At 41.0% G+C, this 16328-nt stretch overlaps 1 protein-coding gene across 7 annotated transcripts in view; it reads right to left on the minus strand.

The window, feature by feature from the left end:
- Positions 1-16328, minus strand: part of dlgap2a (discs, large (Drosophila) homolog-associated protein 2a) — a 139729-nt gene that overhangs the window by 123193 nt on the left and 208 nt on the right. For 4 of the 7 annotated variants that reach the window (XM_052086837.1, XM_052086838.1, XM_052086836.1 and 1 more), the window contains exons 1-2: positions 16105-16308; positions 10438-10492 (exon numbers count right to left, since the gene is read on the minus strand). In XM_052086837.1, coding sequence (XP_051942797.1) covers positions 10438-10492; positions 16105-16122 — 73 coding nt within the window. In that variant the 5' untranslated portion in view covers positions 16123-16308. Of the gene's footprint in view, positions 1-10437; positions 10493-16104; positions 16326-16328 lie in introns of those variants that run through there. The other 3 variants (XM_052086831.1, XM_052086832.1, XM_052086830.1) reach the window with 2 other exon arrangements.

Below are 16328 nucleotides of genomic sequence, written 5' to 3' on the forward strand. Positions count from 1 at the left end.
AGAAGTTTCATACATTACATGAGTGTATTTGGGACTTGCTGAAGACTTGAAGATTTCTTGCAGAAAAGCAAGAGTGATTGATAGCATTTCACAAAAAGTAGGATTGATTCATAGCATTTCACACAGCCATTACACAATCGCGCGGCACAATTCTTTCAGAGACAGAAGTAGAAGTCACTTCCTGACAAAGGCCTCTACCTTTTCAAAATCCAAAGTTAAATTCACACAATAAGGCCTCCGTGCACAACAGTGGAAGCCACATTTTAGCTCTAGGTCAGTGAACAAGTGTTGTGATCCCCGGTTAAAAAGAAGTACGGCTGAAACCTGTATTTTATTTCACATGGAGTTCAGACTCTTAGAGTGGAGGCTTGCATAATCTCTGTGATGCAGACTGAAGGGAGAGATAAGATGTCACCTTGAATGAAAGCAAGCTCCAGTTAAACTAATAGGCAAATGAATGGGTTGCTGGTGCAGAAAATTAAATAGGCCATGCATTACTTTCATGAATAGAGAATATTGCATGACCTGCAGTAAAAGAATATTTATGCAAAATCTGAAGGAAAAATGAAGAAATATGATCATATTATCGAGCGGGGCTACTCAAATAAAAATCTGAAAGGCTACAATTTTTTTTCCAATGAGTCAAAGATAAGAGGCAACACTTGCTCAAAACAAAAACAAAATGCTCTCTAAAATAAAGCAGAATTTCTATTTTGATATAAAATCAAATAAAAAAAGGGGGTACTCAAGTGTATAAAATCCACTGCCCTCTAGCGGTCAACTCATAGAATACAAAAACCTATGTTCAAAGCAGGTGCAGATCTGGCATGCGCAACAGGTTGGCCATCTTTGATCGCAAGCGACGGCAACACGCTCGGACGAAAGAAGAAGGTTGTACACGCGAACAAGAATATCATATCATAAATATAAAATATATATGGGGCGGTCGACTGATTAACGTGTCGGCTTCACAGTGCAGAGGTGCAGGGTTCCATTCCGGCTCCAGCCTTCCTTGTGGCATTTGTGCGTTCTCCCTGTGCCTGCGTGGGTTTTCTCCGGGTACGCCAGTTTCCTCCCACAATCTAAAAACATGCAAGTGAGGTTAATCACTCTAAATTGTCCCTCGGTGTAATCGCTCCGCGCAAACGGTTGCTTGTCTATGTGTGCCCTGCTATTGGCTGGCAACCAGTTCAGGGTGTACCCCGCCTGCTGTCCAAAATCAGTTGGGAGATCGGCTCCAGCACGCCCACAACCCTCGTGAGGATAAAGTGGTTTAGATAATGGATGATTTGGATGGAAACAAATCACAGAAACGACTTTACAGGGTCCTAATCTCTATTTTATGAAGCTTCTTTGTGCCTGAAGTGAAAAATCTGCACTTTACTCAACCTACGCAGCCAAAGGGATTTGCAAAGGCTTTTCACAGACAGCTCGCAGCTAGCAACAGTAAGAAATAATTGCAAGACTTTTTTTTATAATGTTAAACAAAAACAGATGACTCGGTCATGAATTCAAATAACTAGGGTAGATGTCCTCATTTTCTGTCTCCTTGAAAAAAGGAATATGTCGATTCGTGCTTGTTATTGGTGACCTATCACGATGCGCCAAGGGTTTTTGTCGTGATAATTTTGAAGGCTGATTGGTGGCCTTGTTTGGCTGATCCCTCAAGGCGTGCAGCAATCATCTATATTCAACTACATTACAGTAGCGTTGAATGGAGTTGTAAAACATGTGATTCTGCTATGAAATGACAATGACCTGATAGGCAAACCCAAACAAAAGAAAATGGTCAGTGAAATGGTCAGAGAGGCATGCAGAGCATGGGGCGTCTGCCTTACAGTAATGGTTCAAGGTTTTCTGCGTGGGGTGTGGATAGTTTCTCCAGGTACTCCAATTTCTCACACCCAAATCGTGTTAGTTTAACTGAAGACACTATGTAAGTTGTCCACGAGTTTGAATGGTTGTCTAATTGTGCTCTGCGCTTGACAGGTGATTAGACCCAGCCTCTCACACAAGGACAGCTTGGATAGATTCCGGCTCACTTGTGACCTTGAGCAGGATAAGCAGGAGAAAATGGATGGGATGATTGAGATCAGAAAGGCCAGTGAAGAAAGAAACATTGCTATATATTTTCAACCATTCTGCAATTCCCTCACATCCAGACTGTGCAACAGATTTTCCCTCTAAGCTGTTAGGCTGCTAAGGACTTGTCTACCCGTGGCACAGAGAATGCTGTTTGCTATCATTTCACTGGATCATACTGCAACAGCATGCATCCTGCGTTACTACTTGCTGCTAATGTGCACTCCATTTGCCACAGCTGTGTCTGCCAGTTTTGCACACCACAGTGTTCATAAAACAGTGAAGACATCTTTGCAAATTGTTTTTATCATGTTGTTAATATATTATTTTCTACTATATTATCAATCACGCTCTCTTGCTCTATCTCTCACTCACTCTCCAAATATGTCTGTCTGTCTATCTATCTATCTATCTATCTATCTATCTATCTATCTATCTATCTATCTATCTATCTATCTATCTATCTATCTATCTATCTATCTATCTATCTATCTATCTATCTATCTATCTATCTATCTATCTATCTATCTATCTATCTATCTATCTATCTATCTATCTATCTATCTATCTATCTATCTATCTATCTATAGATAAAATTCCTCGTCTCACCCCCCCTCGGGTGGTGTCCGTCCCTCATTCAGCCCGGGTCCTCTACCAGAGGCCAGGAAGCTTGAGGGTTCTGCGCAGTATCCTTGCTGTTCCCAGGACTGCACATTTCTGGACTGAGATGTCTGATGGTGTTCCCTGGATCTGTTGCAACCACTCATCTAGTTTGGGGGTCAGTGCCCCGAGTGCTCCGACCACCACAGGCACGACTGTCACCTTTACCTTCCAGGTTCTCTCCGGTTCCTCTCTGAGCCCTTGGTATTTCAAGGGCTCCACACCACCGGGCATATTTCTGGCTGTCTGTTTACCTACAACGAGCAAAATTCCTGCTTTGTCACTTTAATTGGCAAATCGTCTTTCTACAAGTAGCATTCTGTTCTACTTTGTAATTTGCAGTCCTACTGCTGAATTTATCTACAGTCATTAATGTCTCTGTGTGAGAGTACTGACAGCTATGATCGCTGTAGTTGGTCTTCTGTCTTTTGGTGGACTTCAAGACAAATCGGGACTTCATTCTTTACACAGAAGGCTCCTCTTTCCCATTTCCTTTTATTGATTAAGCTAAATTCTACAATAGAGAATATATTTGGGAGGCGTTTGTCAGAGATTTTCTCGGACAAAGTTAAAGGAACGACTCGGCACACAGGAAAATTGTCTTCAATATCGGCGGGAGCGGACCTCTGAGAGCGAACGACGGTTGTTGCTCCGCGATCACACTCCAAGTCCCGTCTCCGCGAGTTCCACATTTTATTGTAACATATGCAAAATACAAGAAAAACACTGCCCCCAATATTTGCATGCCGCACCCCCGGTCGGGCACCTCAGTAGTGATTGGTTACCTGTTTTTCAACCTCGAACCACCAGTACATTGGCGCCTTTTCTGGCTGGTCTACATCGAATTAGCATGCTGTAGACTTTGCGGATGGTCAATGTTGTCTGGGCGCGACGGGTGTTCTCAACTCGTCTTTTGTTGCTCAACCGCTGTTCCCGAATTATTCATTCCCCTTTTGTGACCGAGTTTCGCCTTCTCCCCCATGATCGCCCACCTATATTGACGTGCTAATCATGGACTTCAACAGCCCTCCGGCCAAGTGGCCGGCGCCTTTGTGTGTAGGCATTTGGGGGTGCTGGATATGCACCCAAACGCTTCGATGTGCCCAAATAAATGAAACTTTAAACATGATACATTTTTGCTCATAGATTCTTCTAACAGCGTTCCACACAGACAAGAAGCAAACACTGCGGCGAGTTGGGGGCTTTTTCAAGACCAGACTAGCACCATTACGAAAACTTGCAATAAATATTATTTGTATTTCATGAACTCAAAAATGACTGGATTAGGATCACTTGATTGATGCACATATGAAATTACATATTAAAACAAATCCTTTGAAACTGCTTCATCTGCCATCCCCTGTGTCTTCTGTATCTCAATCCTGCGCAGCAGTGCCTCATTCAAGTGGTAGTTTTGTGTGTCAGGATGCCATTCATCGCGCTTTCAACATCGGAGTGGCATGACATGCACAAGCAGTGAATAGTGAATTGACGAGAGCACAACTAAACTGTGAATAAATTGAAGCCATGATGACGGAAGGACAGTAGGAAGCAGAGATGATTGCAAATTTGTCAACACCTCGACAAATACCAGTCAAAAACATGGTTAAAATACTGTATCTCCCATTTTTCCCATTCCCTCTGAACACCCTTCATCATTAAATAAGCAAAAGCGCAACTGCAGGAAATCAACGCTTTATTCCAAGATTACTCATTTTATCAGTGACAAACCAAGGCAAACAAACCACACGCAGCAGGTGTCACCCCGCCAGACATGGTGCTTTTCACTGACAGGAGTCCCCACTGGGACATACAAGAAGAATTACACTCACATTTTTGCTGTCCTGAGCAGGTAACGCTGTCGAGGACGTCAACTAAGCACTATGAATATATTTTAACTGCACACAGCCGTTTTGCTGCTCACAGTCGGTTCCTTTTATGAGTCTGAATCAACAACAGGATACATTGGCGACAGTCTTGAATTCAAAGTTCATTCTCCTTCATTTGAATGGATCCAGACCCTTGAGGTTTGTCAAATGTTTTACCACACACTTTACTTATTTCAGGTAGATGTAAAATTATAAAACACAATATATGTGTAATGTGTTTCCTGTATATTTGTGTTCGTGTTTCGGACATACGTATGTGTTTTTCACAGGACAGCACTCTCTCTCTCTCTCTCTCTCTCTCTCTCTCTCTCTCTCTCTCTATATATATATATATATATATATACACACACACACATTCAGGTATATCCATCTTGTTATCCCCTTATACTCATAAAGGTCACGGGTATGTGTATATATTGATAAATAGATAGATCGATCAATAGATCGAGCAATCTCCATTATCTGAACCGCTTTACCCTGACAAGGGGCGCAGGCTAACTCCATCCACCCATCCATTTTCCGATCCACTTTATCCTTACAAGGGTCGCGGGTATGATGGCGCCTGTCCCAGCTGTCTTCGGGCAGTAACCAGGGTACACCCTGAGGTGGTTTCCAGCCCATATCAGGGCAAACATAGACAAACAACCATTGGCACTCACAATCAGACCTAGGGACAACATAGATATGTATGTATGTATATATGTTTTTGTGGGAGGAAACCGGAGTACACAGAGAAAACCCACACAGGCACAGGGAGAACATGCAAACTCCACACAGGAAGGCCGGAGCCGGAATCGAACCCTGCACCTCTGCACTGTGAGGCGGACGTGCTCACCAGTTGATCACCGTGCTGCCCCAGGCCAACTCTTGTAAAGCCAATTCGAAGCAATGCGATCTCATTCAATCTCACAAATAACGAGGACAGATTGCAACTGAATACTGAAAACATCTTGCACCAATTATTGTTGACAAGACTCACACTTCTACAACAAAATATCTAAATGCACTATAGACTTTCAGATATATACATGGCAGGTGAGCACTACACAATGCTTTTGCAATCTATTTGATTGCAATCACTTTGGTTGTGCAACCGATCATTCACAGCAAGACAGAGGTGTGTTGCAAGGCTAAGCTCACTTGTAACAGTTTAATGGATCTTCTTTGATCGTGCTGGAGGGTTCTTCAGGGAGAGAGTACAGGAGAGGGTGGGGTAAAGAGTATTGGGCACAAGGCCTGAGAAGGAGAGATAGTGCAGCACTCATTATCACCTACCGCGCTTGAGAGTTCAGCGGAAGTCCATACCACACAAATGACTCAAAATCTGTTCAATTTAAATGGAACAGCTCTGTTTTTCACATCATGCGGTGATACTTGTCTGTTAACCTCGATGTCCATGACACATATTATACTTCAAATTTATTGTGCTTCCTGTGGTACGTCTTTTGTTGAACTCCTGTGGCGAGCAATTCGGTTCTACATTACATCATTTCGCATAACATTCTTCGTGGTATCATAATTAGTGCACTACTGGTCACCTTAAATTGTGTGGAAATTCTATGGATAAGATAAGATGAGAAAAGTTTATTTCTTTACTTTATTAGTCTCGCAATGGAGAAATTCCCAATTCACAGCAGCAAAGTTATGAAAGAACAACAAAATATAGGAGGTGCTGGAAAGGCAGCCACTCGCGCTGCGCCATTTTGAAGTCAAAATAACAAAAATAACACAACACAACACATAGGACACAGACAGTCGTGCAATCTTCACCATTTTTCTGCATACACTTTGTTGTCTGAAGCAGTTACAGATGAAAGAGGAGAGGATCAAAGTGTCCTTTCACCAGTGGGTCAGAGACGTCATGCTCAGAATGTGCACACGTCTGCTACAAGCTAAGTTTTGAAAGCAAACACAAAGCTGCAGCGTCCATTGACGAAAAGAGATTAGTTCCCTTCTCCTGTCCCACGTAATCCGCTTCAAACTCCAAGCCGTGACTCCCAGTTCCAAATCCACATCGGCGCTCCGCGCTAACGCTCCTTTCTTCTCATCGTCGGCTCCTCGAGCCTTATATCCATCCAGCTGCAGACCGTTCAACAGCACCGATCTCTCCGCTGAACAAAGCGGGGCTGTGAAAAATTCTGCCCATTACAGGCGCAAGACACAAGGATCACCTGCACTGCAGTCATTGTACCCTATAACCGCACTACTGGTCACTTTATTTTTGCTTGATGATTCTCGGTGTCATTTGCACAGCTGCCATTGTTTGGAACTACACCACGAATGGTACCCTTACGTTACATAAAGACTCTGTACTTAGACTTACGTCTTTTTTCTTTTTGTTATGGTTGCTTAGTCTGCAATACGAGTGTGGCTACGACTACCGGAGATCCATTTCTTGTGTGTTTTTACATACTTGGTCAAGAAAGATGCTTCTGATTCTGACTATTTATAAAGACGGATAAGGACATCATCTATGAGTTCATCTGGGGTTCAGAATATTCACAATAAAAATGTAACAAATGAATGATTATCACTGAGATTGAACACGGTGAGACATAAAAGTGACCACTAATTACAGAAGCTCAGAGAGAGGCTGCTGATTCAATCTTGTGTCAGGAAGATTTACCGAGTGAGATGAACAAACGGAGACAGAACATGCAAAGCATTGATAAGGAAGACAAAGTCTGGGAGAGGAACCATTGAACTGATGCAGTTTCTCTTGTCGTCAAGAGGTTAGGGGAATTTTCAGTGGCTATTTGACATGAGTTTTATCAAGAAATTTCACTTGAATCCTAATGTTCTCCATTGAAGTATACTTGATGTCATACACAAGCTCCTGTTATGTTTTTGTTTAGATTACATTCGATTTTGTTCCCTTGTGACCTTTTTGTCTTCACCTGTTCTCGTCATGCGTGTCCCTTGTGTTGAACCAATCAGCTCCCTCAACACTTTGTCTCTTGTCCAGGTGTTTCTTGTTGTCTCATCACTGTGCTTGTATTTAGTTCTCTGGGTTCTCTCAGTGTTTGTTGGTTCATTGTGTGCTTCTGTGTGCACCTGTCATGGTTTGTTTCTGCCACAGATTTTTTGTTACTTTGGTTTCCTGTGGTTTTCGGGACTTTTTGTATACTTCAATCAGTTTTTTCCCGTGTACTCCTGCAAGTATTTTTGTTAATATATTTTGATGAGGCCACCCTGCTCCTCCAGCTTCCCTGCTTTTTGGGGTCCTCGACCTACCATCACACAAAACATGTTTCATTATTTGATGACTGTTGAAAATGTTTAAAACACTCCAAAAAAATAAAAATAGCAACATTTCCAACTTTGCAATTGGAAAGGGTCGTAGCGCATGATGGAAACGATGGCTATAGTGTCACTGTCGTGTGAGAAAACACTTATGTTCATTTTTCTCATTTATTTATTTTTTACATTATAGGCGTGCTTCAGGCATCCCATTAACGTTAAAGTTTGGAAAAAAAAAGACAAAAATGGACATGCGTTTTTCACAGTCGATCACTCATGCAAGGTGCAGTAATGTTGTGAATGCTAAACTGTGAATTCCCCAAAAATGCCAATATGATACAAAGGCTTCCCTCCAAAACTCAGCAGTTGGTTGGACATTATAAAATGCTGTAAAAAAAAAAAAATTTATATATATATATATATATATATATATATATATATATATACACGCGTGCGCACACACACACACACAACCGGGACGCAACTAGATATTCAGCACAGACAAGTAGTGAAAGAATGATAAAATACTAACGCACTAATTAATGTCTCTAAAGAAAAATATTCTGAATTGCCTGTCTGGAAATGCTGAGTGCTCACTAGAGCAGAGGATGAACTGAAGTGGAGGAACACACTGATATCAGAGCGTGTACGATGATGATAAGCCTCATCACCACAGTTTCTTTGCACAAGCTTATGAATATGACAAATAGATGAGAATTAGAGGTGTCAAGCAAATTCAGGAGATTGTTCTTTTTCTTTCCAAGTGATGTGTTTGTATTAGTCATCAAAAACCGCCCAGGAGAGGGCGCCTTTTATTCAATTGAATAGCCGTGAGCACACACTTAATTTCAAATTCATCAACTAACTCGGTTGCAATAACAATATTGTTGCTGTTATTTTTGGGCGAATTCCTTTTGCTGCTCTTCAGTTATTCATGACATTTTCCAATGCATGTCATTACACCCTGTAATCTGATAACATGACAAGATGTCCACTGTAGTAACTGCTGTGCCTGACAGGGTTAATGAGAGCCAAAGTCTGACTCAACGCTAGATACTCTAATCACCATTCCTCGAACTGTGTTTATGATGTGGAAAAAGTGACAGCGTTTTAAACTGAGAGTGACTCATATGTAAGGTGTTTTATAAAAACAGGATGCGGAGATAATTGTGATGACTGGAGGCAAACTAATTTGACCAAATCAAATATGTTTTCCCATACATGCAATGATATCGTTGATTGCAGTTATTTCATCAAAAGTTCAATTCAACCTTTCAAACTCTCAGCCAAGTTTACTTTCACCGTTTTAAAGCTTTAAAACCTCAATTCACAGCAAGATTCCAAGGCTCCCCCGGCAAGGTTGTCGCAACCTATTCGTCGGCCTTCGTGTCATGTCAGAGAATGCTATGTGCATACACCAAAGCTTCGAGGTAGAAAACATCAGTTCAGAAATTCTGTCATCCACAGAAAAACAACAGTGGGAATAAAAAAAAACTTTCGTCAGGGGCAGATATTGCTGTGATGATAATACAGCCACAATTCAAATCAATGAGCAAACCAACGCACAGACACATTGTGTTGCATATTACCAACTAAAGAGAGGTTTTGTTTGCAGGAAGGAAGAGCCGCATGCAATCAGAATCACTGCAGTCGAAAAGTAGGCCTATATTATTAGGAGGACTGCAGTCATGTACCAAAGTATATCTCCTTTTACTTCACTCTCCTTTTACTTCACTCTCATCAGCAAACTCTTCACACCTGTAACAATGTGAAGAAGCCCATCACGATCGTTAAATTACTAGCAACTAACACCTATACTGTATGTGTATTTATCACACACACGCACACACACATGTTGACAAAAAGTGCCAAAAATTGATACCGTTGAGTTACGGTATGAAACAGACTCAGAATCAGAACTGAACCAGTTCAAACATGAATGGTACCCATCCTTCCTCCATGGAGTACACACAACGAGATAAGAGTAGTTGAAGCAAGTTGCGACTGAGCCCTCTTAAAATAACTCATTTTTCACAGATAATTAAAAATATCTGCTTTTGACAAGTATGCATGTGTTCCTACACCATTTGTGTATGTCTATTCATTATTTGAAGGATTACCACTACCGGTAGTCGTGAGCATGTCAATGATATTTGACATTGACTTCAGCATTCGCACTTGTTATTTTTTAACAAAGCACGTGTTGCATTTCAATATCCAATGTGTGTAATTATTTCTGCTGTGTGTTCAGTTTTGCAATAAACCAATTGGGGTGTCCTTAAACAGTTTAAAGAACACTCAAGAAGGGCAGAGTAAACGTTTGCCGCGTGCAAGCAACATGATGCATTCAGGGCAACATCAGACAACTTGCAAGCACACCGCGCCGGTCGGTCGGCACATTCATTATTTTTCTTCTAATCTTTGTGAGAAGCCAAGATAGAAATTACAATTAAATTTCGATTCATTGTCCATCACTACCCATGACAACACATGAAATTGTTCTTATTGTCGCATCACCAGAACGAATGTGCTTTGGAGGGAGGATCTATTTTTGGGAGGTTATTACCTGCATTCCTGTTTGGGAAGATACAGCAATGCTTCTGAAGAATGGCTGGCAACACCTGTGAGGAAACGTGAAAAAAGTAGCCAGTATTAGCAACTCCAAGCAGAGAAAGATTGACAACAAGGTACCATACTGTAGACACAGAGCAGTTTCCCCATTGCCATCAATTTCTCCTGTGTGAGTCCATTGTTATCTTTTACAGGATCCTCCAAGTCGCTGACCACCAAAATCCTGTTTCCAGTTTCCAAAGTTTCTGTCTGCAGTCACACTCAATGAGCTTTTGAATAGTTCGTGAAAAGTACATACAGTAAAATATACTGTGTTCTTGATGTGGTTCGATAAAACCGCAATGGGGTGGGCATATTTCTAATTGGATTTTCATTATGTAGCACTTCAACAAGCCTTCCGGAACCAGCAAGTTGAAACTGCAAATACAAGGGCCAATTATTGAACTGTTCACTTGCCGGAGGCTCCACATTCTACTCAATAATGAAAGCTTAACATCTTTTCTCTTGGGTAATCTAAAATTGTAATTGATATAAAATACCGTTTTAGCAGATACTAATCTGGCCCCTGGAGGACGTCTGAAAGGTGGTAGTGCAGCAGTGGACAGTAAAGAAAAAGGGTGTAAATTGCTTTTAAGGTCACCGGATTGTTTGACTTATATGCGCGTCACTGACCGTTAATATTAATTGAGTTGCAATGGCTTTCTAACAAAAAGAAGAAAGCCCAGAGAAGAAATAACGTAACTCAGCAGTTGCGATCTATTTCCCCCTTTGTCCTTGCCACTGACTGACAGACCCAGAAAGATTACATAAGAAATATGAAAATATTCATCCGACTCCTATGATTGTATTGCTAACATTATTCTACATTGTCTCTTGGAAATCTAATATACTTTACTGCTAGCTGAGAATGAACTAGATAATTATCCCCTTTAATTAAGCTAAGCAGTGAAGTATTTCTCAAGAGAAAGAGTAGACCAGACTGAAGAAACGGAGATGAACCCAAATGGCTTGTCCCGAACCATCAAACTATTTTCTTTCTCTTACGCGGGATCGATTTGCATTAGTGGCAGCCTAAAAAAGGAACATCTATTCTTCCAGCCACTTCATCCAGCGCTTCTGGGGGGATTCTACAAGTGTTCTGAGGTCAGCCAAGAGGCATATGCCATTTCCCAATTCAAATTTTTGTCCGTTTTTATGTGTTGGTGATCTTGTGAAACCTCTGAAGTCGCAGCCCAAGTCCTGTTCCACTGAAAGTCCAGACAAACTGAGAACGCACTGAATGCCTGGATGTTGTTTTTGTGAACTGGCTTCAACCAAGGATGCACCAGGTTGGTGACTTGTAAAGAGTTGGCTGCGAAAACATTTCAAAATGCATTTGAAAGGTCTTTCTCACCGCCTTTATCATTTTGTGGAAATACGCAGATCAGTTCAAATATAACGAGTCTTGTTCTATTTACCGGACTTATAGTTCTTTTTTTTTAATTATGAATTATCACACACACAACATGTAGTGTATTATGAAACCTCTATTGAAATGCATCGTACAGTGCGTATACATAACATACGTTGCAAATTGAAACGCCCAAGGAACATTCATCGATTCTAACCAGAGTTTATTTATTAGGGGGAAAAACACAGTTTGATTTTTTTTTTTTTAAAGATGCCATCGCATGGAACCGAAATGTTCTCCTTTGGAATATAATCAAGAAGAATTTATTTGATTATACCGTATCATATACTGTACCATAAGAGCTGAAAACATCCTTTTGAACTAAATCTCCAGTTTTCGGATGGAAGCACAGCTCCACCTGTTCAACAGTAATGTGATACAGCAAGAGAACATCTTTCTTATCTTATAACTACGCAGTGTAAAGATTGCCTCCGTGACATTTAATAGGTCGACCCGGCCACGAATTTCACTTCAGTAGTCAAGTGTGAAACAAATGGTGGCTACTGGTGAAAAGTTGGTATGTGGCGATGAAAACAATTCAAATTGATGCTGGTTGGTAGTGATGTACTATACTGGAGGAGTGAGGAGAACAAACTGTCCGTGCCTCATCTGTGTCTCAGACACACAGAGCTGTCGCTTGCCTTGTTAAAAGGATTACAGACAAGCCATCTAATTTTACATACATCAGTGCCTCAGGCGTCGGTGTTTTGTCTGTTCAAGCGAGGAGGATTGATGACAGACACAAATACAAAACACGCACGGGCAATCCCCGGAACACATAACTGGGACATTTATATTTAGGGGTGCTGAAATGCAATTAGATTCCTCACAGTCATCATCAATATAAAAAGACTATTTGAATCACTTTTTATGAAAATACATGACGTGCACACACACAGTTTAAAATGCGTATATCACAACTAAGGGATTTCAATAATTGATTATGACCAACTTAAGTATGATCAATTTTGCAAGACATCTCGGGGAAAAAAAGCGATCCTCAAAGATACTGTATTTCAAATGAAGCTCTTGGAAATGGACACACACTCTTCAAATAAGTTAGCAATGTTCCATCATTGGCAGCACAGTTAGCATGCCCGCCTAACAGTGCAGAGGTGCAGAGTTCGATTCCGGCACGGCCTTCCTTTTCAAAAGTCAAATAAATAGTCAAAAACATGTAATGTTGTTTATAAAATTATGTGATAATGGATTACATGGTTTAAATACCTGTTGCTTGTTTTCCCAAATGTATTTTGTTTTTTTAACGTATACTGTTTTGGTATTTTCTTTCGCAGAAATTTGCAGTTGGGCTCGGTCCCTACTGAAGTGTATAGCGGCGATGCTATTCTTCAATATCTCAACCTCCGTGGACTATTTTTGCTTTGGTTTGGCAACAGTAATGACATCATACCAATTTCCCTCGCAGTAATAGATTGATTTTTGGTGGAGCCAGACAGTAGCTTGTGATACAATGATTGTATTTTAAGACAAAAGGGACTTATTAAAATGACAACAAAGTACATGTGGTGTAGCAGCAGAATAACATTTGTGCAGGGTTACAAGTCTGAAAATAGAGCTCGCTAAATGTTTCAGGACTCTCTCCTCTCCACTCTCGAGCAAAATGGCATCACTACTCACATACATGTGGACTTTCAGGCTTGCTTTGCATCTTGAAACGGGTCGTAAGAGCCTTATCGTGTCACTGTCAAGATGGCAAATGTCCATGCAGGCCTTGTATTGATAACTTTGAGATAGCACGGGTGAAGTTATGAACGTTTGTCCATGCGTGCTCTGCTGAAAGACTCGCTTCCAAAGCGCCTACTTCGGACAGTAAAAGGGTGTTTAGCGATCTATTTTTGTCTTGTGTTCATCAAACATCTGTGTTATTTTTTAATTATGTCCTGCTCCTTTTATGTAAAGTAAAAGTCTTGTAGGAATGATTAAGCTTAAATATGAAATATAGATATCCATCCGGATAGGGAAAAGTAGAAGTTGGGCGAATCTTAGTGTTGATGTTTTACAACATACACAGGTACAGGTGTCATGTATGCATTTCAGTCATCCTACGGGGCATGGACTGTTGTCACAAAATAGATTAAATTTGAAACCTAAAACAAACAAAGAGTTTTATCCTTCAATGTGGGCCAGATGATCAACCAACACCTTCACAAAAAGATCTTATGGCGTCCGCTTTGTTCTGTGTGTGAGAAGAGGCCGGAGTTGTGCTAGTACAACTAAAGTCGGCTTCACCATGAAATTTGTGTCTGCTCAAAAGGCCCTGAGCATCTGACAGTTCCTGGTTGGGAAGAACATCATGGTGCTGGAGAAACCTCCCTACTCAGCCTCTCCAAGTCTGTCTTAAGGTGAGTCAACAAGGGCACCTGGTCTGAAGACGTGGATGACATTCATATGGAAAGGTGCGGCCGGTGCCGGAAGAATGATTCCGAATTGCATGACGGCCCTTTTTTTTCCCTGTCTCCGGCTGACTATGGGTTGATATATCGGTCATGTATATTGCTCATACACTAATAGACCATCATTGTTGATAATTGTGTGATTGGAAAGTTTTACTCTGAATGTTCCAGAGCTCCTGTTTTAATGTCGGTGTCATTTTGAGAATAATAATGCTGCCCCGAGGTACTGTCACCATGGAGGTCTGTGTGAATCAACTTTGACGCATGTTTCAAGACATAATTAATCAACATTCAATTCCACACACAACAAATTCTATTCAATCCCTTTATTGATTTTCAAGTCCATCCCTCATCTAAATGTACCTTCGCCTCAAGAGTAATACCAGCACGCTTTAAAACAGACACACACACACACAAACACACGGGAACCTTAACTACCGGTACCCTTTAAAGTTGTACAGGTCAGATTTTGACCCAAAATTACTGTAAAAACATACCGGTACATATGTCATCACATAAAACTTAAAAGAACGTATTTCCAAGAATTATTCCAAAAGTTTGTGGGAAACATGGTGACTCATTCAAAGTGGAAAAGCAAATGACAGTCCAATTGTTGTTGAGTTGAGTGGTTGGGTGAAGTATTTCTTCTCGCCAGGTGTAGACCATCGGCACAGGCAAGTACTTCTTGTTACGGTGTGGACAGATAAGACTACTAGAAAATAACACCACAAAGGTTAATCGGGTGAGGAAAACTTACCTAAGCAGTACTTCGATAAAGCTGATATTCCCCCTTATTTTAAACACCTCAGTGATTATGATGTCAGGTGATGTGAAGATGGCAGCAAGCACTGTCATCAGAGCGTGTGCTGTGTATGGTGTATTTTTGCTATGCTGAAGCCGCCATTCCTACACCATATAACTTCGTCTTCCCATGTCTCAGAAAATCTCCTGGAGCTTACACATAGATCCAAACAGACAAAGATAAAGAATGAACATCGTCATTCTCAAACAGTAAAAGAAATACACACTACGAGTGAGCTTATCCTGTACTTGCTTTACCAGAATGCAAGTGGGAATAGCATGTTTAAAAAAAAAAAGCTGCAAGCTATTATGCAACCTGTATAATGCATATTTGTGAGGTACAAAATCCTCAATTCATGCAAAGCCTATTTTGTGACACATTCTTATTCAGTCCTGGCAAGGACTCAATAATCATTGAAGCATATCCACCCACGAAAACTACAGCGTGCAGGGAAGAAAATACAGGGTTCTGTTCAAGAAGTTAACCTTGTACTCAGCAGGCTTCTTTCAGCCTCAGTTGCTTCTCATCCACACCTCCTCCCCATGAATTGATGTATTTGCAGAAAACTGAGGAATGGTAATTCATGTCCATCCGGTTTAAAAAAAAACACCTGCACTTTTGTATTAGAATCAAAATGATTGCGACATTAGCGATGCTCTCACAGTTAAATCATGTAGAATTAAGGGTACAAGCAATGCAAGTGTCCCATTATCTAATTAGAGCTCGAATCTTAAGATAAGATAAGATAAGATAAGATAAGATAAGATATCCTTTATTCGTCCCACACTGGGGAAATTTACAGCCTCCAGCAGCAAGAATGTATGTAGAAAGAAGAAAGGAGAAAGAGAAAAAAAATCTCTAATCATACATATGCACAGCCCATTCTGAATTATATTTTTGTGTATCTGATAAAATACCTCATGCACATGATCACATTTTGTGATGCAATGTGAGCACAAAGATTACAATGAAGGAGGGAGTGAGGAGGGTGATTACCTTCTTAAAAGCTGGCATTCTAGGTGGTTCCTCCGTCTGCAAAGTCGCTTCACATGTTGAAATCCCAAACCAAGTTCAGAAGGCACGTTAAACCCAAGTCAGCCAAGTGATGATGCTGAGCCATGAGGTGCACTCGAGTTGTCTCCTCATTCTTCCCCTCCTCGCTCTCGCCCTGCAGCTGGCTCAACGAATGTTATTCCAGCATTCAAACACCGGAGGGGCTG

This window comes from Hippocampus zosterae, chromosome 14 (genome assembly GCF_025434085.1).
Source record: "Hippocampus zosterae strain Florida chromosome 14, ASM2543408v3, whole genome shotgun sequence".
NCBI lineage: Eukaryota > Metazoa > Chordata > Actinopteri > Syngnathiformes > Syngnathidae > Hippocampus > Hippocampus zosterae.